The sequence below is a fragment of the Lipotes vexillifer genome, unplaced genomic scaffold (assembly GCF_000442215.2).
Source record: "Lipotes vexillifer unplaced genomic scaffold, Lipotes_vexillifer_v1.1 scaffold129, whole genome shotgun sequence".
In the NCBI taxonomy this organism is placed as follows: Eukaryota; Metazoa; Chordata; class Mammalia; order Artiodactyla; family Lipotidae; genus Lipotes; species Lipotes vexillifer.
In genome coordinates, this window is record NW_006777287.1 from 692,750 (window position 1) to 718,120 (window position 25,371).

At 46.0% G+C, this 25,371-nt stretch overlaps 1 protein-coding gene across 1 annotated transcript; it reads left to right on the forward strand.

The window, feature by feature from the left end:
• The first annotated feature begins 1,223 nt into the window (after positions 1–1,223).
• Positions 1,224–17,727, forward strand: USP11 (ubiquitin specific peptidase 11). The gene is made up of 21 exons (XM_007450843.1): positions 1,224–1,375; positions 10,018–10,127; positions 10,301–10,431; positions 10,776–10,893; positions 11,032–11,177; positions 11,301–11,362; positions 11,487–11,586; positions 11,953–12,126; positions 12,209–12,367; positions 12,753–12,977; positions 13,119–13,202; positions 13,321–13,415; positions 14,152–14,358; positions 15,034–15,086; positions 15,274–15,516; positions 15,607–15,677; positions 15,831–15,943; positions 16,902–17,051; positions 17,140–17,255; positions 17,428–17,516; positions 17,590–17,727. Exons 1-21 carry the CDS (start codon positions 1,224–1,226, stop codon positions 17,725–17,727), a joined length of 2,736 nt encoding a protein of 911 aa, XP_007450905.1.
• Positions 17,728–25,371: the final 7,644 nt, after the last annotated feature.

Sequence of the window (25,371 nt, forward strand, 5' to 3'; positions counted from 1 at the left end):
CTCCCCCACCCCCAGAGGACATCTGGCAGCGTCTGGAGACACTTTTGGTTGTGCCAACTGGTGAATGCTAGCGGGTAGAGGCCAGGGATGCAGCTAAACATCTTACAATGCTTCCTACAACAGAGAAATGTCAATAGTGCCTAAGATGAAAAAACCCTGAGGTGGTGGACTGGTTCTCAAACTTCTGGTCTCAGGATCCCTTTATATTCTTAAGAATTGAGGACATCCAAAGAGCTTTTGCTTATGTCATGCAGCCTCTGGAAAATTCCACCGCACGTGCAAGACAGAATGACCATGAAAAAGTATTGTTGTGAATAGTTTTGACTTTGTGAACCCCCTGAAAGGGTTTCCTGAACCGGTAGAAAGCCTAGGACCACAGTTTGAGAATCTCTGGCCTGGTGTTTTAAGGTGCCAACTCTGGAACTGGAATTCCTGAGTTCGAACCACAGCTCCACTACTTACTAGGTGGGGCAAAGTGAATTAACGTTTCTGGTGCTCAGCATCCCCATTGTTGCCCATAGGCAATCTGCTGCCTAAGACTACTATTTACGTGCAATAAAACACCTAAACAGGGTCAACTACTATTAGTACTGCAACTCCAACAAATAAACCTGGCCTGGGGCTGACTTGCCTTCAACACGTTTATCAAGAGAATAAATCTAGTTCACGCAGGGAAGAGGCCCGAAGGGCTGGGTGGCGCCCTGGAAGTGGTGACCTCTTTTGCATTAGGTTTTGATGGAGAAGGGAAGGGTAGTGCAATGAAATAAGGGTATTCTGGTCAGGCTAGCAAAAACGCCGCTCCCAGGATAGGGGCCCGCGGTTCCCATCAGAGCATGGGACCGAGAAGACTTGGAACCTTCGTGTTCCCCTGAGCGCTCCCCAATACATGTCCTCGTCCACCCCGGGGACCTCTACCTGCACCTTCCACAGAACCGTTTGCCCCGACTCAACATGGCGTTAGAATCCCACAAGACACCTTTGTCTTTAGTTCCCAACTGGAGGCTTTACCCCGCCTATTCGTCGCAGAGATCACCGCCCCAAGTCCGATGCCCGCCTAGCCCCTCGACGCGTCCGAGCGGGGTCTCCCTTTTCAAAATGGCAGTAGCCCCCCCGGCTGTTTGGGGGGCTCTGTTTCCGTTTCCGGGGACAGAAGCCGGAAGTAGCATTTGAGGGGCCTTTTCCTATCCCCAGCTGCGGTGACTATGAGAGGAGGGAGAACGGCCATGGCGGCGGTGGCAGAGAGTCCGGCGGCTGAGGCTGCGGCCGACGACCGAGAGCCACAGCGTGAAGCGGTGCCGGGCTTGGAGAGCCAGTGGCGCCAGATCGAGAACGGCGAGAATGGGCGAGGGCATCCGCTGCGGGCGGGCGAAAGCTGGTGAGGCAGAGCTGCAAACGGAGCCTCGGCTTGGGGGGACGATGGGGGCGTTGGAGAAGGTGGGGCACGGGGCGGCGAATGTTCGCAGGAGAGGTGCCTTGGGGCGGGGAGTGGCCTGTGAGACTGAGGACGAGAGACGCGGGGAAGTGCCTTGTCTGTGAAAGGGGCGGGGCCGGACCTGTGTTGGTGGAGCCTGCGGCCTGAGAACCGGAGGCGGTTTGTTGTGGAGAGGCAGGGGGGCGGATATATTTTTTTTAAACATCTTTATTAGAGTAAAATTGCTTTACAATGGTGTGTTTCTGCTGTATTACAAAGTGCATCACCTATACGTATACATATATCCCCATATCTCTTCCCTCTCGCGTCACCCTCCCACGCTCCCTATCCCACCACTCTAAGGTGGACACAAAGCACCGAGCTGATCTCCCTGTGCCATGCGGCTGCTTCCCACTAGCTATCTATTTTACGTTTGGTAGTGTATATATGTCCATGCCACTCTCTCACTTCGTCCCAGCTTACCCTTCCCCCTCCCCGTGTCCTCAAGTCCATTCTCTATGTCTGCGTCTTTATTCCTGTCCTGCCCCTAGGTTCTTCATGACCACTTTTTTGTTTGTTTGTATTTTAGATTCCATATATATGTGTTAGCATACGGTATTTGTTTTTCTCTTTCTGATTTCACTCTGTATGACAGACTCTAGGTCCATCCACCTCACTACAGATAACTCAGTTTCATTTCTTTTTATGGCTGAGTAATATTCCATTGTATATATGTGCCACATCTTCTTTATCCATTCATCTGTCGATGGACACTTAGGTTGCTTCCATGTCCTGGCTATTGTAAGTAGAGCTGCAGTGAACATTGGGGCGCATGTGCTTTTTTGAATTATGGCTTTCTCTGGGTATATGCCCAGTAGTGGGATTGCTGGGTTGTATGGTAGTTCTATTTTTAGTTTTGTAAGGAACCTCCATACTGTTCTCCATAGTGGCTGTATCAATTTACATTCAGGGGGGCGGATCTTGAGAAGAAAGGGCCACGGCGGCGGGATCAGGCTCGCGTGGTGGAACCAAGAACCTGGGAAGGAGGTTGTCCCAGCAACAGAGCGGGGCAGCGTGGTCTGCGCGACTTAACGTAGCATTTGGGGGCGGCCCGCGGTGCTCCGCCGCGCCTGACAACGGAGGCGAGGCGGGTGGAGGCGGTTTGTTGTGGAGAGGCAGGGGGGCGGATATATTTTTTTTAAACATCTTTATTAGAGTAAAATTGCTTTACAATGGTGTGTTTCTGCTGTATTACAAAGTGCATCACCTATACGTATACATATATCCCCATATCTCTTCCCTCTCGCGTCACCCTCCCACGCTCCCTATCCCACCACTCTAAGGTGGACACAAAGCACCGAGCTGATCTCCCTGTGCCATGCGGCTGCTTCCCACTAGCTATCTATTTTACGTTTGGTAGTGTATATATGTCCATGCCACTCTCTCACTTCGTCCCAGCTTACCCTTCCCCCTCCCCGTGTCCTCAAGTCCATTCTCTATGTCTGCGTCTTTATTCCTGTCCTGCCCCTAGGTTCTTCATGACCACTTTTTTGTTTGTTTGTATTTTAGATTCCATATATATGTGTTAGCATACGGTATTTGTTTTTCTCTTTCTGATTTCACTCTGTATGACAGACTCTAGGTCCATCCACCTCACTACAGATAACTCAGTTTCATTTCTTTTTATGGCTGAGTAATATTCCATTGTATATATGTGCCACATCTTCTTTATCCATTCATCTGTCGATGGACACTTAGGTTGCTTCCATGTCCTGGCTATTGTAAGTAGAGCTGCAGTGAACATTGGGGCGCATGTGCTTTTTTGAATTATGGCTTTCTCTGGGTATATGCCCAGTAGTGGGATTGCTGGGTTGTATGGTAGTTCTATTTTTAGTTTTGTAAGGAACCTCCATACTGTTCTCCATAGTGGCTGTATCAATTTACATTCAGGGGGGCGGATCTTGAGAAGAAAGGGCCACGGCGGCGGGATCAGGCTCGCGTGGTGGAACCAAGAACCTGGGAAGGAGGTTGTCCCAGCAACAGAGCGGGGCAGCGTGGTCTGCGCGACTTAACGTAGCATTTGGGGGCGGCCCGCGGTGCTCCGCCGCGCCTGACAACGGAGGCGAGGCGGGTGATGTCAGGCGGAAGAGTGAAATCGGAGCCGAAAGGCTGAGGGGGAAGGGGAGTCGGAGCCTGCGTGATGGAGGGAGCTGGAGCCTGGGAACGAGGCTTGTGACGTAGGCCGAGGGGCGTGTCCTGGGGCAGAGGAAAGACTGCAGAGGGGAGGTGGTGCCTTGTGAAGCAGAAAATGGCGCCTGCGAATGAGCAAAGTTTGTGACGCGGCGAGGTTTTTGCCTCTGGCCGAGCCCTTCTTCCCAGGACGGGAGAAAGTGCAGGTGATTGGCACGGGAGGGGCCTTCGATGTTACATTTGTTTTCTGTTTTGTACTGCTTTGTTTTTGTAATCAGGAACAAATCGCTTTTTAAAATGTCAACGCGTATCTTGATAAATCGGCTTGTTTAATTGATTTCTTTGCTAACCAGTGCTTGAAATGTACTGTTCCTGGGTTCATTTTATTTCTCTCCGAGTTGTATCTCGTTTTTTAAGTTGTGAAATACGTAAGACCTGTAAAGATTATATGAAACGTTTACGTAGCCCAGGTTTATGGACATTCTATAAAAATAAACGGCCTGTGCTCTTCAAAAATTTCAAGGTCGTGAGAGACAAAGGATGAAGAACTGTTCCAGACTGAAGAAATTAACGGGATTTAACGAGTCATGATAACTAAATGCAAAGTGTGATCCTGGGTTGGATCCCGGAGCAGAAAAAATAAATTATTTAAAAATAAGTTTTTTCTCATAAAATGAATTTTCTCTCTTTTACTGTAAAAGATATGAATGGGGAAATTGGTAAAATTTTGCTAAGGTCTGAAGATTAGCTATTAGTACTGCTAATTCCTTGCTTTTGATAATTGTATTTTGAGTATGAAAGGGAATATCTTTGTTTTTAGGAAATACATGCCGAAGTATTTAGGGGTAAAGAACCATCGTGTAAGCAAGCTTACTCTGAAATCGTTGAAAGAATGGCATATATAAAAACGTATTTAAAGAAATAATCGAGCAAATGGGTAAAATTTTAAATTTGGAGAATCTGGATGAAGGGCACGCGGGAATTCTTTGTATTATTTTTGCGATTTTTCTGAGTCTATTTCAAAGTAAAAAATTTAAAGAATAATAAAAAATTTGTGAATTAATCATCTAGGTTAAGATTCAGACCGTTACCTTAAGAAATCCTTCTGTGACCCTCCCAGATGAAGATCCCCCTCCCTGCCACGGGAAGTTATTACCCTGAATTTTTAATTTCGTTAACGTTTCCCCACCATTGTATGTATCCCTAAATAGTATTTGTGGTCTAAGCTTTCATTTTATTGAGGATATATATGAAATCAGACTGGATGCACATGGTGTGCCCGTTGCATCATGTCTGGTGGGTACCCTGTATTCACATGACGTCATTGGTGATGTTAGCCTTGATCACTTGGTGAAGGTATCTGCTGGGTTTCTCCACTGTGCAGGTACTATTTTCCTCTTTCCGTACACAGTAATTCTTTTTAAAAATAATTTATGTCCATCCTTTCCTCAAAATGTTTTAACAGTCTTCCTATTTTATTCAATGTAACTGCTAAAATTCTTACAATGACTTGCAAGGCTTTAGGATTGCGAGGCTGGTCCCTGGCTCTAATCTTCTCCCATGCTCTTCTGATTTCCCTCCCCCTCACTTTCCCCATCCGGCCATGTTGGACTCTTGCTGTTCCTCGAACGCCTCAAGCATGCTCTCACCTGAGAGCCTTTAGGAGTGAGGTTTGCTCATTTTACAGAGTTATTTAATCACAGTACTAGCGAAATATATATTCCTGTTACTGGAGAGACAAGTTGAGATTCCCCAAATCGGAAATATGGAACTGAGCAGTTTGTTTTACCATTACACCATATAGCTCTCCAGCAAGGCAAAACCTCAATCCATCCTGAGAATAAACAACAGTAACAGGAACGTTTTTATAGCCCATTTGGAGGTGTTCAGAAGGGCGGGGGGGGGGACTTTGGTTTCTGCACCATCCTACCTTTACAGCCTTGTGACAATACCCTTTAAAATTATCCCACCAGTACCAGGTTTTCTCGTGGGGTGTTGAAAATGTTTTGGAAGTAGATAGAGGTTGTGGTTGCACAATGCTGAATGTACTAAATGCCATTGAATTGTTCACTTTTTAAATGGTTAATTTTATGTCATGTGAATAAAAAATTATGCTCTGTCAATAAAAAAATTTATCCCATCGATGTTGGTTCAGTGAAGCCAGTTTATCTCTGCTTTTGTGGATAATATCATGCAGCATTTTTCCTTAGCTCCATTTTTTAATGCTTATCTAGAGCAGAGCACCTCAAGATTCTTTAATTTGCTGTCTATTTTATAGGGGTTTGCTGCAGTGGTCAGGAAATTTGTGCTTATAAAGCATTTCAAAGTCATGGACTAACCCCAAATCATATACCTAATATCCATATTAATATTTGCACCTTCTATCTTTTGTAAGCTGGCAGATTTGGGTGGGGGCATTTAATTAATTTGGCCATCTAAATTGATTTAATTTCTAGGAGAAGCTTAAATTTTAAGAGAAAATTCAAATCTGTGATAGTTTAGCCTCCTTGGCAAATTTTCAAGGATGAACCATCTAAAACAAATCTGGGATAGCTGGAGTCTCTAGGTCTGTGCAGGGTGGGGATAGTTTCCTAACAGAGGTAAGCAAGCATGAGGTTCTCTTTGCTCAGGTTAAGGAAGGTGGGTGGCTGGGTTCAGTATTGCAGAATCGACTGTGATGTGTGAAGGGGAAGCAACGTCTCACTGGAGCTTAAGAGACTAGCCTAGAAATGTTGAGGGTTTTCTGTCAATGGAGAAGTCTGCACAGCACGGGGAACCGTTACCTTTAATGAAGACCCTAGAACTAAACCGACTGAAATTTTCACACGTTTGGTTGGCGATTGCTGCTATAGCTCTTACACAAGGTAAATATGCTTTGGCCACTGGATCTAATGAAAGACTGAAAAAAACAATAGGCCTCTGACAATTCCCCTCTAATTGAGTCGGCACCCTTAGTACCTGTTCAGACTTTTTGTGAACCGAAAAGGGAAAGGAGTTTGTGAGTCTAGCGTCCTGGAGGGGGGGTCTTTTGGTAGACAGTTACTGTACTAGTCTTTGTTGCTTGAACATTATGCTTTTTAGCTTGAAAAGTATGCAGTTATTGAAAGACATTTATATTAGTATATCTAATTATATATAATTAACAATAATCTAGGAAGATAAACTTTCTTTTTGGTTTGTCATTTTTAAAAATACCAAGTTTGAAAAATGAAAGCTTTTCTGAAATTTTCAAGTTAATTAAAATTGGGGGAATTTTGGATAAACCTAATGATGCTATTGTCATTCCTTTTATAGGGCAAAGGAGCAGATCTTTGTGGTATCTCCCAGAGATAGTTTAGACAGAAAAAACATCTTAACAGTGTTGTTATTCTGACTTTGGCCTGAATTTGTGAAAGACAAAGGAAGAATAGTTGTTTTTTTAACAAGATATAAATTGAAGTAAAGACAAGAAATATTTATAGTTAACCTCGTAAAACACAGTGATAAATAACAAAGATTATTAGGAGCTTAACTTTTTTTTAAAGCAAGAATTCTTTTTAAAAAATGAGCTAAGGAAGTGTCAGAAGGTACCAAGAGTTAACAGTAATTTGGTGACAGAAAAAGGAACTTCCAGTTTGGGCATAAATTAATGTAGTCATTTTACAGAAAAAGGCCCAAATTCTAATTTTTCTCCTTTGGTACATTATTCATGTAACCATTTATAGAAAGGATTTATTTATATGCCTGCCTTCTTATTTATGTATGTAGGCTTATACAGATATATAAATAATAAATTTAGAACAATGTAATAGCACATTTACCATCTGAATAAGCTGACAACCTTTTAATAAAACAAGTAGGAAACCATCTCTTAGTTTATATCCATATTTCTATTTCTCTGTAATTATTATACCTAGTGTAATGATTAACCAGAATAACCAATATTTTCTCCAGACACAAGAGAAATCTAGAGGACAGACAATATTTTTAGTAATTTCTTTCCGTAAGCACATATTTCATATCATTTTAACAAATTTGAGGAAACACAAACATAAGTGACTTTAGGAAGATCCGTTTTATTTCTGTATACTAGCAACAAGACATTAGAAAAGTTAAAATTTGAAAAATACCATTTACAGTAGCAACCAAAAAAAATTGAAGTGTAGGAGTAAATAACAATGTGGTGCTTTTTCATTAGACAATGACAACTCTGTCATGACTGCCACCTGAGCTGACAGATTATGAGCCATCCCAGTTCAGAGATGTTAAAAAAGTTTTTGTGTCTTTGAATTGAAAAAACATGCTAGTGATACTTTGTGAAAATTTATGTAAAACTTCAGTCTTCTATCACGGCTTTAGAAATCCAGGTTGTAGCCAGGTCTGGAGGTTTTGCTTACCACTCTAAAAAGTGATTTTAATGTTAATCTTCCTTAAAAATCTGCTTTAAAAAAAACCCATTGAGCTGTGGCTCCTTTTGCTTCGAAGGTCCCATTAACAATAAACTAGCTTTGCTGAGTAACCTCATAAACCATCAATGGAGGCAATTAAAACCTTGAAGGGGAGGTGAAGGTGCAAGTGGCAGAGGGTAAGGTCCGCGATGGGGTTTTCTAGATGAGTGATGGGAAGTGTCTGTGGCTTGAGCCACTGGAGTGGGGAGGGTGTGTGTTCCTGGCATGAATGAAGTACGGGGTCTGTGGGGGTCACTGCAACCCCCAAAATAAATAAATGAATAAGAAAAAAAACCCACAGAAAAGTTTGCCTATTTGGGCAACATGTGACTATTCCAGGGTTTTTCTATCTCCCCATCCCCCTGCCTTTCTGATCCTTTTTTAAACAAAGAAAAGTTGCCATTTTAAGGAATCCAATTTATAGAGTTAAATCGCTGGAAAACTGTTACGTATTTTTTATCAGTTTTGTAATTTTTTTAAAAAGTGTTTATTTGAGGCTGTTAAATACTTGGGACAGCCTTTTATGTGTCAAAAATTCCATAGCAGGGACTTGCCTGGCAGTCCAGTGATTAAGATTCCGCACTTCCACTGCAGCGGGCAAGGTTCGATCCCTGGTCTGGGAACTAAGATCTTGCATGCCACGGGTGGGCGCAGCCAAAAAAAAAGAAAAAAAATTTCCATAGCAGAGCAGGTTTGTGTTGGGGTTAGAGGGGGGAACGAGGATTACGTGTACATGAACTTTTTTGTCTAAGCCCTGGGATCGGAACAGTAACAGCTAATGTTCATTTAGCACTTATTATATGTCAAGTATTTTGCAGACTTCAGAATTTCTCATGACATTTTACAAAGGCAGATTTCAACAGTCCTAAATTTTTATCCTAGTAGTGCATATAAAAGTCTCCTTTAAAAGAGAACAGGTCAGGGCTTCCCTGGTGGCGCAGTGCTTGAGAGTCCGCCTGCCGATGCAGGAGACGCGGGTTCGTGCCCCGTTTCGGGAGGATCCCACATGCCGCGGAGCGGCTGGGCCCGTGAGCCATGGCCACTGAGCCTGCGCGTCCGGAGCCTGTGCTCCGCAAATGGGAGAGGCCACAACAGTGAGAGGCCCGCATAACGCAAGAAAAAAAAAAAAAAAAAAAAAAAAAAAAAAAAAAAAAAAAAAAAAAAAAAAAAAAAAAAAAAAAAAAAAAAAAGAGAACAGGTCAAACTGCACTTAAAGGTGGTTCAGGTGGTAAATTTTGTGTTTTTCACCACAGTTTTACATAAAGAGTGAGCTAGTCACCATACACTTAGAAATTTACTCTAAAGCCAAAATAAATCCTAAAAAAGAAATTATTTTAAAGATGGCAGTATACAGTTTTTGAAGGAAAACTTTATGATTCTTTTAGCAGTTGAAATTCTTTTTGATTTCTGAGTGGGTTTTCAGAATTTAACAATCCATTTCTTAGCTGAAGATTTTTGTGTCCTTTACAAACACTGCACATTTAACAAATGGCTGTCTTACAACATTAGCTGCAAATAACAGTTATTTTGAACCTAATTTGGCTGTGTTACCCCACAGACTAATACAAGTGAATTATTGTTTATTCCATAATAAAATCTCCTGTTTTCTGGCACCATGGGTATGGGTATGGGTTTTTGGTTGTTTTCTTTTTTGCCGTTATTGAGCACACTTTCTGTTTTTAATCAAATCTCTTTTAGTATCCTAAGAAGTTAAGCATTCTATCCAAATCTGGATTTCACTGAATACATTTTGCTTCTAATTTATTTTTATATGATGCTGAAAATTTTTTTAAATGTTGAATTCTGGGAAGAATTTCTTTTTTTAATCGGAAATATAGTTGGCGTATAACGCTGTATTAGTTTCAGGTGTTCATGAAACTTGTCATCTTGACTTGTAACGTGTTGATACTTTTAGTCCAATAACCGTGTGAAGTGGTACCACTAACCCCCAGATAGCCATGTGACACCCCTGTCACCTGTCTGGTCCAGGTTCCTCGTGGAGCAGCACTGGTACAAGCAGTGGGAAGTATACGTGCAGGGAGGAGACCAGGACCCCAGCACCTTCCCTGGCTGCATCAACAATGCTGAGCTCTTTGAAGGTACCAGGCTTCTGCCTCCCCACATCAGCCAAGCCTGGACTTCTTGTCATCTTTGTCCCAGCAAATGATCGTGAGCCCCTTTTCTGTGCTAGGTCATTGGTGAGATGGCCAGAGTGACTCATCACTTTCCTTCCCTGATTGTTCCTCTGCCACCTCCCCCCGCCCTCCTGCAGACCAGGTAAACTGGCGCCTCAAGAAGGGACTGGTGGAAGGTGAGGACTATGTGCTGCTCCCAGCGGCTGCTTGGCATTACCTGGTCAACTGGTATGGTCTAGAGCATGGCCAGCCTCCCATTGAACGCAAGGTATAGTGGGTGGGGAGGGTGCTGGGGGGTGGCTTTTATAGGGGGCTGGGAGCGTAGGAGGAAGGCCTCCATAGGCCCAGGATGGGTCCAGACCTGTGTGTTCACGTATGCTGTATCCATACACCTGGGTCTGCCCTCTCCTCTCCCAGGTCATTAGACGGTATCTTGCTGTGTCCCCTGCATTTGCTTGCCTGTGTGTGCTCCCTTCACAGAGCCTCGTACATGTGTCTATGCCATGTGTGTTTGTCTGTGTGGATGTTCCTCTGATCTCAAAGGTTGTCGTTCCTGTGTCCATGTGTGTGTTGGGTAGGTACACCTGTGTGTGCATCCTTCCCTCCTTCCAGGTCGTGGAGCTGTCCAGCATCCAGAAGGTTGAAGTGTACCCAGTAGAACTGCTGCTCATCCAGCACAGTGATATGGACACAGCTCACACCGCTCAGTTCAGCCGCACAGATTCTATTGGTGAGTCTAAGGGTCGCGGAATGAGTTGGCATTCCCAGCCACGGTCACAGCTTGGTGACCTAAGGAATCTGATGCCAAGATGGGTGGATCCTCCAGGGTCGCAGGAAGACCTTGAATGTGCTCCATCACCCTCCACAGACCTAGTTCTGCGCACCGCTCAAGAGCAGTTTCTGGTGAGCCCCCAGGAAGAGACACGGCTGTGGATCAAGAACGCAGAGGGCTCTTTTGAGAGGTTGTGCAACACACGTGTCACAGTGCTTGACGCCGCTCTCAAGACTGGGCAGGTAAGGGTGGGGAGGGCTTCTTGGCCCACCGTCCGTGCTCAGGTTGGGGGAAGTGAGGGCTAGGTGTCCATGGGCCCTCCATGAATGCCTTTCCTGATCTTTACTCCTCTTCCTCCAACCCAGGTGGTCATCATGGAGACCCGAAACAAGGATGGCACTTGGCCCAGCGCACAGCTGCCCCCCATGTGAGCCCTTGGGGTTTCCAGTCCAGAGTGGGATCCCACAGTAGGCAGAACAACTGAGCCCAAGAGCACATTCCACCCACAAGTAGTAGGTCCTCAGCTGATAAGAGTTTCTCATCCATCCCAGGAGCAGCGCGTCGGAGGAGGATGAGGACTTCCAGGGCCAGCCGGGCATCTGTGGTCTCACCAATCTGGGCAACACGTGCTTCATGAACTCGGCCCTGCAGGTTGAGCCATTAGGTCTAGGTCTGGCACTGCGCAGGGATGGATTTGAGTGTTGGAGATTGGGGACAGAGCTAGGGGGGTACTGCAGGGCAAGGGGTCAGGTTGGAAGCTGGGGCCCCACAGTCTGGCTCGACATGCCCATGTTACTTTCTGAAACGTTAATGCCTCTTCCTTCCACTTGCTCCCTGCTTTCCTTGTCTTCTCTCCTTCGTCACCACGTTCTTCCTTCTCCTGAAATTCTTCTCTCCCCTACTCCCCTGCCCCTTCTCTTTCTTTCCCCTTCCTCCTTCCTCCTGTCTCCCTTTCCTCTGTCCCCACCTTGGTTACCTCTCTCGCCTCTTCATGCACCTGGCCCCTGCCTTCTGCAGTGCCTCAGCAACGTGCCACAGCTCACCAACTATTTCCTCAAAAACCGCTACCTGGAGGAGCTCAACTTCTGCAACCCGCTGGGCATGAAGGGGGAGATTGCAGAGGCCTATGCGGACCTGGTGAAGCAGGCGTGGTCCGGCCACCACCGCTCCATCGTGCCCCACGTGTTCAAGGTGTGGCTCAGCCCTGGCCGGTTCCTCTGCACCCCCATCCCCCAACTCCCTCACGCTCTGACGGCCCTGCCCATCTTCTCAGACCAAGGTCGGCCACTTTGCGTCCCAGTTTCTGGGCTACCAGCAGCATGACTCACAGGAGCTGCTGTCGTTCCTCCTGGATGGGCTGCACGAGGACCTCAATCGTGTTAAGAAGAAGGAATATGTGGAATTGTGCGATGCTGCTGGGAGGCCAGATCAGGTGGGCGCTCCTGGAAGACCCCCATCCTGAGAGCCTCATTAAAGCCACTAGGGCCTCTGCCTCAGGAATTTTCTGGCCTCCCTGGAGTATCCCGCACACCACCATTTTCTATTAAGCTCCTCTTCCCTGACCTCAGTCCCAACCTTGGCTCCAACGCCACATCTGCGCTCACGCCCAACCCAGATTTAACCCCCACCTGGTATCCTGCCCCAAGTAACCCCCGGCCCCGACAGTGAACGCAGTGTCCAGATAGCCCTCACTGTAACTCTGCCTCTGGACTTTACCGGTGGCCGTCACCTTAACTTTAATCCCATGCACATCCACCCCATACCATGGTTTTCCCCGGCCCCGGGCAAGCCTCATCACCCACCGTAACACTCAACAGGAGGTTGCTCAGGAGGCCTGGCAGAACCACAAACGGCGGAACGATTCTGTGATTGTGGACACTTTCCATGGCCTCTTCAAGTCCACGGTGGTGTGCCCTGATTGTGGCAATGTGTCTGTGACCTTCGACCCCTTCTGCTACCTCAGTGTCCCATTGCCTATGACCCACAAGAGGGTCATGGAGGTCTTCTTTGTCTCCATGGACCCCCGCCGCAAGCCAGAGCAGGTATGGGGGGAATGGGGACAGGGGACGTAATGAGGGACATGTAGTCAGAGTTCGTTTGATTACTCTTTCGTACCTCAGGGTTTCCTTCACTAACTCACCACACATCCTTCTGCTCTTTTGTGGATACCGTTCCTCCCTCAGCACCGGCTCGTGGTCCCCAAGAAAGGCAAGATCTCGGATCTGTGTGTGGCTCTGGCCAAACACACTGGTGTCTCGCCAGAAAGGGTGAGGCTCTGCAGATAGAAGGAGGGTGGGATTCAGGGGCAGGGGCGCAGAGAGAGGCAGAAGGGCCTGGGGGAGACCTGGCAGACTGACCGGGCCCCTCTCTGCATCCCATTCTCAGATGATGGTGGCCGATGTCTTCAGTCACCGCTTCTATAAGATCTACCAGCTGGAGGAGTCTCTGAGCAGCATCTTGGACCGAGATGATATCTTCATGTGAGTGAGAGGACCAGGGGAGATGAGGGCTTCTCAGGAACCTCCTCCGTTAACCACCTTCCCTCTTCCTTCCTCGGCCTGATTCACAGGGCACCTGCACAGCTCGGGGCTTCGGCCATGTGCCTTAGTGGGGCAGGGGGCTAGGGGCTGTCAGTGAGTGGGGCGACACATCCTTATACAGGGCATCCTTGGGTGTTTTCCTCCTTGTTATGTGAGGGAGGCTCCTGTTTCTTTATTTTATTCAGCACTTAACTAGTACCTTGTATGTACCCGATGCTGATCTGCACTCCTTACTCACATTGCATGCCTCAAAAACCAAGTGATTTTTGAAATGGGGAACACTAAGATGCTTTCTGAACATAAGAACATTCAGAGCAAGTTTGAAATCTTCGGGTAACTAAAATAGAAGGTACTTTATGAGTAGAAAAATTTTTGTAAACCAAGCAGTTTAGTTTTCCAAAAAGAAAATGGTTTTAGATCCCTGTGTCACAAAAAATTTTTGTCAACTCCCTCAGTGTGCTGATAACACCAAAGTACTTTATCTAACATCACATAAACAAAGGGCTGTGTAAATCATCCAACAGTTTGTAAAATACAGAACCCTGGGTGACTCTTCAGACCCTTTTAAAAATATTTTCAGGCTGTGAGTGGTGAGTGGCTGGAGCAACTGGGGTAGAATCCTCGAATCCCTCTTGGGTGTCCTGATCAAGCGTGACCTGATGTCCATCCCCCACAGATACGAGGTGTCAGGCAGGGCCGCTATTGGCGAGAACTCCAGAGAGGACGTTGTGCTTCCTATCTACCTGCGGGAGCGCACCCCAGCCCGGGACTACAACAATTCTTACTATGGCCTGATGCTCTTTGGGCACCCGCTCCTGGTGTCGGTGCCCCGGGACCGGCTCTCCTGGGACGCCCTGTATCACATCCTGCTGTACCGCCTCTCGTGAGTCTGCTGTTTGGGGTCAGGCAGGGAGGTGGGGTCAGAACTCAGATCCGGGCGTCTAGCTGCTTAGTTGCCACCTCCCGTCTGCATCCAGAAGACAGCTCAAACTTAACATGGCCAGAGAGGAACTTGTAGGCTTTTTTCTTTCTCTAAATTTCTGACTTTGCACCACTTCTCCTAGGTGCTGGGGATACACAGAGGTGAACAAGACAGACAAAATACAGACTTCATCTTGTATTTAATTGTCTCTTCCTTGGAGAGGCTTGGTTGTTTGTGTTTTTACTGATAAATTTTCATCGTGCTTAAAATCCAGAGTCCTTACCAAGGCAAACAACAGTGCGTTATCTGGCTTCACCTGTCTCTCATGTTGCACTTACAAGTGCTTCTCAGAGGCCTTCCCTGATGGAAATTTACAGCTGATTGTGTGCCTGTTTACCAGTGGCTTATCATACTTAAGATCCACGCTCCTTAACTGTGGCGCACAAGATCCTACATTGTCAGGCCGCCTCTTCCCGTGTCCCTCTGGCATCTCCTGAGACCTTCCGGGCTCCTCCTTAAGAACTGTTTGTGTGTGGGTTTACCAGTGGCTTCCCATCATAAGCAAAGTAGGATTCTGGGCTCTGTCCTCCCTGCCCTCGGGACCCTCCTTGAGAGTCTCCTCTGCTCTGTCGGCAGACGCTATGTGACCAGACCCAGCTCGGATGACGAGGATGATGGGGATGAGAAAGGTGAGGAGGAGAAAGGAGAGAGGATCGGCAAGGATGAGGGTCTGTACAAGCAGTCCCATGGCCTGAGGGAGGGTCAGGGGGTTTGGGGTCGGTCTGGCCCACACAGGGTCCACATGGTTGTGTATTGCAGCTCAACCCCCTGGGGCTCACACATTTCCACCTCTGACATCCTCTCCTGTCCCAGCAGACCTGGAGGATAAGGACGACCTCCCTAAGCCTGGACATGTGGCTGGGGGCAGCTCCCAAGACCCTGGGCCGGAGCAGGCTGGGCCCAGCTCTGGAGTCGCAGGCGGGAGCCGGGTCCCCGTGGACAACGCCCCTGGACCATCCCACTGGCCCCAGAGAGCACGGCGCAAGCACCTCTTCACCCTGCAGACAGTGAATTCCAATGGGACCAGCGACCGCTCGACCTTCAACGAGGATACCCATGGTGTCTCCTTCAGCTGTGAGCCAGGGTTGGGGAGGCGGGAGGGGGGTTTGCTTGGCAGCAGGGCCCATGACCACCTCCCCTCGCCCCCAGCCCAGCCGTACATTGCCATCGACTGGGAGCCAGAGATGAAGAAGCGTTACTATGACGAGGTGGAGGCTGAGGTAAACGAGATCCTGGGGATGGGAGGCACTTTCACCTTGCGCTACACACAAAGTCCGTGCTCTTAAACACTCGGCCTGCATCTTCTACCCCCACTCCTTTTTATCCCCCACAACCCCCGTCCTCATACCTGGCTGTCCATTCCCCCAATGTAGGGCTACGTGAAGCATGACTGCGTTGGGTATGTGCTGAAGAAGGCTCCGGTGCGGCTGCAGGAGTGCATCGAGCTCTTCACCACCACTGAGACCCTGGAGAAGGAAAACCCCTGGTGAGGGACCAGAACAGGGCCTCTGGGGGTGCAGTTGAGTGGGACCACCTCCCCCAATCCGTCACCACTAAATACACCTCCTTCCCCCTCCCCCTCACTCGAAGCCTTCCTGCCACTCTGGCCACCAACACCCCAAGCCTATTCCTACCTCAGAGCCTTTGCCTGGGCTGTTTCTTCTCCCAGGGTCATTCTTCCTCTAGTCATCTACAGGATTTGACCTCCATTTTGCTCAGGTCTCTGAGCAAATGTTACCTCATCAGAGAGACCTTCTCTTACTCTTCTGTTAAAAGCCACTCCTCTCCCAGCCATCAGCTCCCTCCATTCCCTCTTTCTAGCTCTGTAACGCCACTTGATGTCACCTCCTAGATCCCCTTTTGCATCGTTTTTTTGTATTTTCTGTTAGAGTGAACCCCTTAAGGGGGAAGACTTTTAAGTTCACTGTGTGTCTCTTCTCACTGATTATAATGGTGTGGGCTGTGCAGTAGATACTCGTTAGATCCTTGCAGAATAAACAAAACAGAAAAAGAGAACCAAAAAAGACAAAACCAGTCTCAAAAATAAGAGCGGCATCTCCATGGAGCAGAAAGGGAATAGAAATACAAAGTAGTGCCAAAGGACTCAACAGTAGACCGTCAGTAAATACCTGGCGAGTGAATCAGTGAATAAAATAGAAGAGAGAAAACTGGAGTGAGAGAGGCAGGCTCTAAAAGAAGACTAGTGTCTCACAGACTGGAAGCCAAACAAAAACACGCGCCAGTACAAAAGTGTATACAGTGGGGAGTTGGTAAGTACTTGGCAGGATTTTAACGTGTCAAGAGCGCAAACTAGAGTAACAGACAGGCTAGGAGTAAGAGCAGCATCTCTGGATGAGACGTGGCCCACGAAGGCCGCACGGCACAAAGAGCATGCGGTAGGTGCTCAGAAAGTGTCTGTGTCCTGACTCGGGCTCCATCTCTAGGTACTGCCCCAATTGTAAGCAGCACCAGCTGGCCACCAAGAAGCTGGACCTGTGGATGCTGCCGGAGACGCTCATCATCCACCTGAAGCGCTTTTCCTACACCAAGTTCTCCCGCGAGAAGTTGGATACCCTTGTGGAGTTTCCTATCCGGTCCGGGGCCCGGGGAGGCTGGCTGTGGGGGGAAGGCAGGCAGTGGGGAAGGGGGCGCCAGCAGTGTTAACCCTCTCCCCACCCACAGGGACCTGGACTTCTCCAAGTTTGTCATCAAGCCGCAGAACGAGTTGGCCCCAGAGCTGTACAAATATGATCTCATCGCAGTTTCCAACCATTATGGGGGCCTACGGGATGGACACTGTATGTGCCAGGCTGTGGCAGGGCCGTGTGCTGGGGGGTCAGGATGTCCCCAGTGGGTGTCCCCAGATGTGTGAACGGGTGGCGAGGTCATTAGGGTGGGAGGAGTGAGAGCGAACGTGGACGCCTCTTAGGGGCAGGAGGGTGGGTGAGGACAGCTTCCCCTCTTTTATAGACACGACATTTGCCTGCAACAAGGATAGCGGTCAATGGCACTACTTCGATGACAACAGTGTCTCACCTGTGACTGAGAATCAGATTGAGGTGTGATTTCCATCCTCCCTTCTCCCGACACCCTCCTCCCCGATCCACACTGACTCCTGTCCTCTCCTTGCAGTCCAAGGCAGCCTATGTCCTGTTCTACCAACGCCAGGATGTGGCACGTCGCCTGCAACCCCAGCCCAGCTTATCTGACCCCCCAGCGTCCCCAGCCTGTGGTACCCCAGCCAACTCTGAGTTCATGGATATAAATTGAGGGGCCCTGGCCCTGCCACAGGGAAGGTAGCCATCTCTGCTCTCTTCCTTCCCGGCTCCACCCCTGTCCTCTTACCTGTGTTAGGTGCCCCATGCCAGACGCCACAGGCTTAGTCGTGGCTCTTGTTCTCCTGTGCTGCTATATTGCTTTCTCCTGGGGAAGAAGAGGTCATGTCTCCTTCCAGCAGTGTGTTCCCTACCTGTGTTTGCCCCTTAGAGCATTAACCCTCCCTTCTATTCTCTATTTATGGTTGTCCCCTTCCCTCTTGTGCTCAACCTGGGGTGAACTGAGGGGTTGGTGGTGGGATGCACCTGAACACAGAGTGTATTTTCTTACTGAGACTCTGTACTTTCCGCTGTGTACATATAAACGTGCCAGTGTGTTCCTTGGCAGTGTGGATTTTTTTCTTTTAACGTACTTACCAAGCACAGTTTTATGCCTGTGTGCTTACTGAATGCCAGGTGTGTGATGGCTGCTGCTCTGAGTGCACCATCTCTGTGCCAGGTACTATTCTAAGTGCTTCTGAAGCACCATCTGTGCATCAGACACGATTCTCAGCACCAGCTGCATGCCCAGTGTTTTCCAAAGCATTTTGGAAATATTGACTCATAATCCTCACAACAGTCTCACGCAGGAGTTGTCATCACCAATTTCAGATGGGGAAACAGATACAGAGGTCAAGTAATTGCTCGAGCTAGGTTCAGAGGTCAGTACACCTTATCAGTTACACGGCAGTAGTCCCGGAGGGGACGTTTGACCTCCCTGGACCCAGGATGGAAATCTTTGTGGACATGACCTGCACTGCAGGTGATGTGGGAAAGGTGTGCCTGGAACAGACAGGCATCCGTGTGGGCAAATGGGTGGTTTCCGGACATAAAAGATACTAACCAGACCACCTCGCAGGCCCCCAGTAGTGTCCTCTGAGGAGTGGGTACATCTGGCCCAAGCCAGCCAAACTGACAGGACAGGTGTGCTGTGTTTGTGTCGTCCCTATGCTTAGCCTCCCGCCATGACTGCAGCTCCCCCACCAGGCAGGGTCCCTTCAGCCTCATGTCACAGAAGAGTGAGGTGGTGCACCTAGCACAGAATGGGTGCAGCATAGTGTGTCTGAGCATAAGATGCCACCTAAGCACTGCACAGCCCCAACCTGAGCCCCCCCGTAGGCACCGGCTCTCACCTCTGAGAAACAGGGCTCCTGTGGGGACAACCTTGGGGCAGCGTGGAGTGGACAGATGTGCAGTATCTGGACATAGACAAGCACCCCAACCATTCACGCTGAGGAAGGGAATCCTGATCAGGACGGCTGAGAGACCATTCCCATGGGAAGGGCCTCCTCATTCCCCTCAGCCTGCTGCCTTTGCACTGGACCTGGCAGGCTCCACCCGCCCCCACCTCCAGCTTTATCACCCACAGATCTCCGGTCATGCTGTTGACACAGGCAAGAATCGAGGTAGTTGCTGTGAGGAGCTCAGCTCAAACTGACTTAAGCGAAAAGCACAGAAATACTAGTTAAAGGTATGACTGGATCCAGGAACTCATAAGCTGTTGTTTAATCCTCACGAAGACTGTATGGTTTAAGCACTGTTACCCCATTTTGCAGATGAGGAAACAGGCGTAAAAAGCTGGTTCAAAATGAGACCTCAGGGCTTCCCTGGTGGCGCAGTGGTTGAGAGTCCGCCTGCCGATGCAGGGGACGCAGGTTCGTGCCCCGGTCCGGGAAGATTCCACATGCCGCGGAGCGACTGGGTCCGTGAGCCATGGCCACTGAGCCTGCGCGTCCAGAGCCTGTGCTCCTCAACGGGAGAGGCCACAACAGTGAGAGGCCCGCATACCGCAAAAAAAAAAAAAAAAAAAAAAGACCTCATTAGCTATGAGTGATCAATCAGTCCTGGACAAAAATCCACCTACAATGAATTCACTCAAAATAACTTCCCGGGTTTAACCAAAGACGTTTCGAAAAGACAACATGCCTAGGAATCAGGAGAAGAGGCAACAGACACAGTTACACAGAGACACCTCATATTAGAATCCTCAGACATCAATGTAAAACAGTTATGCTTACTCTGGCCATGGAAATAGAGATGATTACATATGAACAAGAAATTTAAAACTTTTAAAAATGAAAATGAGAAAGAACCAAGCAGAAGTAATAGATCTGAGATGATAATAACAAAGTTTGAGAAGTCGATGGATGAGTTTAGCAACATATCAGACATAGCCGAGGAGGGACTCTGTGAATTGGATACAGTTTAAAGTGTACTAAGTAGTGCACTTCTAGAAGATTTTAAGTTAGACTAATACTACATTTCGATAAAATAAGGGTATAAAAACTAAAGAATAGAAAAAGTATAAATTTCAAACAAGAGGAAGGGAAATAGATGAATAATCCAAAAGAAGGCAAGAAGAAAGGAACATGGAACAAGGTGGATGGATAGCACATATGCAACCACTTGCAAATAGTCTGCTCTGCCCTCTCCAGATCAAGGAAGGGGACTGGGAACTAGGCTGCTGCTTCCAGACCGCAACTGCCACCGTCCCAGGGAGAAGGTGGGGCGAGGGTGAGTAACAATGCCACAGAACTTTCCCACGACTTTGAAGATGTCTTTTTCTTGATTGGGTACTTGCTCTGTTGCTATAAACCTGTGGCTGTTTCCAGAGCACTGACACAATTGGTTCTGACAATTCAGCTTGCTTTCTTTTTTCTTTTCTTTTTAAATTTAGTTTTATGTTTTCGTTGGGGAACACAAGTTTGGAGCTTCCTAGTCTGCAATTATGCTGATGTCACTCCCTTTGTGTATTATGTGTTTTTCTTTAAATAGGAAATTTGTTGATAGAAATCTCATATTTTTTCATTAGATTACACATCATTTATTACTTGTTTTTTTATTTTTTTTAATTAATTAATTTGTTTACTTATTTTAATTTTCTTTGGCTGTGTTGGGTCTTCATTGCTGGGCGCGGGCTTTCTCTAGTTGCGGTGAGCGGGGACTAACTACTCTTCACTGTGGTGCACGGGCTTCTCATTGCGGTGGCTTCTCTTGTTGTGGAGCACGGGCTCTAGGCTCGCGGGCTTCACTAGTTGCAGCACACAGGCTCAGCAGTTGTGGCTCGTGGGCTCTAGAGCACAGGCTCAGTAGTTGTGGTGCACGGGCTTAGTTGCTCTGTGGCATGTGGGATCTTCCCGGACCAGGGATCGAACCCGTGTTCCCTGCATTGGCAGGCGGATTCTTAACCACTGCGCCACCAGGGAAGTCCCTGAATTAGGTATTTTAAAATGATTCCACTTCATCTCTTTTGTTTGCCTATTAGCTCTTACTTAGTTTTATTTACTGATTGCTTTAGGGTTTATATGTTATACATCTTTATCAAAGTCTACCTTCAAGTGATATATACTACTTTACATATAATATAAGAACTTCACAATAGTGTGCTTCCATTTCCCCCTGCTCAGCCTTTATGCTATTGTTATCATGCATTTTACTTTAACATATGTTATAAATCCCAAAATACATCGCTATTTTTATTTTTTTAATTAATTAATTTATTTTTACATCTTTATTGGAGTATAATTGCTTTACAATGGTGTGTTAGTTTCTGCTTTATAACAAAGTGAATCAGTTATACATATACATATTCGGTTGCACCGGGTCTTAGTTGCGGCATGGGGGCTCCTTAGTATGGCATGTGAACTTTTAGTTGCAGCATGTATGTGGGATCTAGTTCCCTGGTCAGGGATCGAACCCGGGCCCCCTGCATTGGGAGTGTGGAGTCTTAACCACTGTGCCACCAGGGAAGTCCCTGTTATTTTTATTTAAGCAGTCAATTACTTCAAAGAGATTTAAATAATAAGAAAAGGAATCATATATGTTTACCCACATAGTTGCCATTTCCAGTGCTCTTCATTCCTTTGTGTAGGTCCTGATTTCCATCTGGTATCATTTGCCTTCTTTCTTTAACATTTTTTGTAGCGCAGGTTTGCTGGTGATGAATTCTCTGTTTTTGTATGTCTGAAAAAGTCTGTATTTCACCTTATTTTTTGAAAGATATTTTCATGGGTCTAGAATGTTAGGTCAGCTGTTTCTATTTCTTTCAGTACTTTAAAGACATTCCTCTACTATCTTCTTCCTTACATTGTTTCCTATGAGAAATCTGCTCTCATCCTTATCTTCATCCCCCTGTGCATAGTCCTTTTTTCCCTCTGGCTGCTTTGAAGATTTTCTCTTCAGCACTGGTTTTGAAAAAATTGATTATGATATGCCTTGGTGTAGTTTCTTTTTTTTCTTCTTCCAGTTTTATCGAGATATAATTGACATACAGCACTGTGTAAGTTTAAGGTGTACGACATAATGATTTGACTTACATACATTATGAAATGGTTACCACAATGTTTAGTGAATATCCATCATCTCATATAGATACAAGATTAAAGAAATAGAAAAAAAATGTTTTTCCCTGTGATGAGAACTCTTAGGATTTACCGTCTTAACAACTTTCATATATAACACACAGCAGTGTTAATTATATGATGTTGTGTATTACATTCCTAGTAGTTATCTTAGAACTGGAAGTTTGTACCTTTTGACTGCCTTCATCCAATTATCTTCCCCACCATCTTCCTGCCTCTGGGAACCACAAATCTGACCTCTTTTTCTATAAGTTTGTCCCTTTGTTTTTGAAGTATAATTGACCTTCAACACTATGTTAGTTCCTAGTACACAGCATAGAGATTCAATTTTTCTATATATTTCAAAATGATCACCAAGATAAGTCTAGTTACTGTCACCATACAAAGATATTACATAATTATTGACTATATTCCCCACACTGTACATTTCATACCCATGACTCACTTATTTTGTAACTGAAAGTATGTACCTCTTAACCTCCCTCACCTATTTCTCTCCTCCTCACCTCCCCTCCTCCCTGGCAACCACCTGTTTGTTCTCTGTTTATGTTTAGTTATGTTTGTTCATTTGTTTTGTTTTTTAGATTCCACATATAAGTGAAATCTTACAGTATTTGTCTTCGTCTGACTTATTTCACTTAGCATAATGCCCTCCAAGTCCATTCATGTTGTCACAAACGGCAAGATTTCATTCTTTTTTAAGGCTGAGTAATATTCCATTGTGTATATATCTACCACATCTTTATCCATTCCTCTTTTGATGGGCACTTAGGTTGCTTCCATATCTTGGCTATTGTAAATAATGCTGCAGTGACCATAAGAGTACACATATCTTTTCAAATTAGTGTTTTCATTTTCTTTGGATAAATACCCAGGAGTGGAATTGCTGGATCATATGGTAGTTGTATTTTTAACTTTTTTAGGAATCTCCATACTGTTTTCCATACTAGCTGCACCAATTTATATTCCCACCAACAGTGCACAAAGGTTTCCTTTTCTCCACATCCTCACCAACACTTGTTATTTGTTGTCTTTTTGGTAATAGTCATTCTGACATGTATGAGGTGATATCTCATTGCGATTTTGATTTGCATCCCCCTGATGATTAGTAATGTTGAACATTGTTCATGTATGTGCCTGCTGGCCATGTATATGTTTTCCTTGAAAAAATGTCTATTCAGGTCCTCTGCCCATTTTTTAAATCAGGTTGTTTGTTTTTTTTAATGTTGAGTTGTATGAGTTCTTTATATGTTTTGAATAGTAACCCCTTACCAGATATATTGTTTGCAAATATCTTCTCCCATTCAGTAGGCAGCTTTTTGTTTTGTTGATAGTTTCTTGCCTTAGTGTCGTTTCCTCATGTTTCTTGTACTTGGGGTTCCTTGAGCTTCTTGGATCTGCAGGTTTCTAGTGTTCATCAGATTTGGAAAAATTTTGGCAAGTGTTTCTTTATATGTTTTTTTTTTTTTCTGAAGCTCCCTTCTCTCTTCTTTATGGACTCCAATTACTCATATATTAGGCTGCTTGAAGTTGTCTCACAGCTGACTGATGCTCTTTTCATTTTTTTTTTGATTCTTTTTTTCCTATGTACTTCATTTTCAATAGTTTCTATTGCTGTGACTTCAGGTTGACTAGTTATTTTCTTCTTCAATGTCTAATGTGCTGTTGATCCTATCTGGTGTATTTTTCAACTGTAGCTGTTCAATTTGGGTTCTTCTTTATATCTTCAATGTCTCTACTTAACTTTGAACATATGGCATACAATAATAGCAATAACCGTGTTAATGTCCTTTTCTGCTAATTCTAATGTCTGTATTAGTTCTGAATCAGTTTTGATTGATTATGCTCCTTATTATGGGTCATGTTTCCCTGAAAAGGCATTTCTGATACTCTTTGGTTGGATCTCAGACATTGTAAATTTTATCTTACTCGTAGCTGGATATTTTTGTATTCCTACAAATCTCCTAGAGCTTTGTTCTTGGATGCATCTAATTTTCTTAGAAACAGTTTCATCCTTTCAAGTCTTGCTTTTATGATGTTAGGCAGTTCCAAAGAAGTGTTTAATCTAGGGTTAATTATTCCCCACCACTGAGGCAAGATCTTCCTGAGTCCTCTATCCAATGACCTGAGAATTACGAGTGTTTCCAGTCTTCCTGGTTGGATCAGCCACTGGAACCACCCTGTGTGAATGCCAGACCTTATTCCCTATAACCCTTTTGAATGGCTCTTTCCCCAGTCTTGGGCAGTTTCCTCACACAGATGCACTGCTTGATACTCTGTTGATTGCTCCAGGAAGACCCTCTGCAGATCACCAGAGTTCTCTCTGCAGCTCTCTCCTCTCTGGTACTCTGTCCTAAGGACTCCAGCTGTCCTGGTCTCCACAGACTCTCAGCTGTGTCTCTTCAACTCAAGGGCTCTGCCAGGCTCTGCCTGGGTTCCCCTGCCTGAGCAGTGGCCTGGACAATCCCTCCAGGCAGTAAGCTGGGGAATTCACCTCATCTGCTTCCTGTTTCTCAGGGGTCACTGTCCTTCATTTCCATTGTCCATTGTTTTAAAAACTGTTGTTTCACATATTTTGTCTAGTTGTATTGTTGTTTCAGGCAAGAAGGTGAGTCTTGTCTCTGTTGCTTCATCTTGGCTGGAAGCAGAAGTGCTCTCCCACAACTTTGTAAAACTTGCTGTTTAGCTGTTCTTTTCCTCACTTCTTGAGATGAAGGCTTAGTTCATTAATTATTCTAACTTTTTGCCTTGATATGTTTGTACTCCTAGATAATAAAAAACAGAAATATGGATTGTAAAAACCCCATGTAAGGGCTTCCCTGGTGGCGCAGTGCTTGGGGGTCCGCCTGCTGATGCAGGGGACGCGGGTTCGTGCCCCGTTTCGGGAGGATCCCACATGCCGCGGAGCGGCTGGGCCCGTGAGCCATGGCCGCTGGGCCTGCGCGTCCGGAGCCTGTGCTCCGCAAATGGGAGAGGCCACAACAGTGAGAGGCCCGCATAACGCAAGGAAAAAAAAAAAAACCCATGTAAATAGACTTATTACTTTTGACACTGTTGGATTCTTTAAATTCTTTAAATAAAAAAAGTAACACATTTGTGAAATGCTTACATTTTTTTGGTGCCATCATAGACCTCACCTTGAAAAAAAGTTTCCTTAACAACTGGAAAAAATGTATATAAACATGGGTATCTCTATATTTTAAAAACTTACTGTACCTTTAAAAAATTGTACACTCTTT

Excerpts from the sequence above, each read along its gene's own strand:
- USP11 (XM_007450843.1), top strand. The coding sequence starts at position 1,224 with ATGGCGGCGGTGGCAGAGAGTCCGGCGGCTGAGGCTGCGGCCGACGAC. Across the intron at positions 10,432-10,775 it reads AGCCTCCCATTGAACGCAAG|GTCGTGGAGCTGTCCAGCAT; the intron begins GTATAGTGGGTG and ends CCCTCCTTCCAG. Across the intron at positions 12,127-12,208 it reads TCGTGCCCCACGTGTTCAAG|ACCAAGGTCGGCCACTTTGC; the intron begins GTGTGGCTCAGC and ends CCATCTTCTCAG.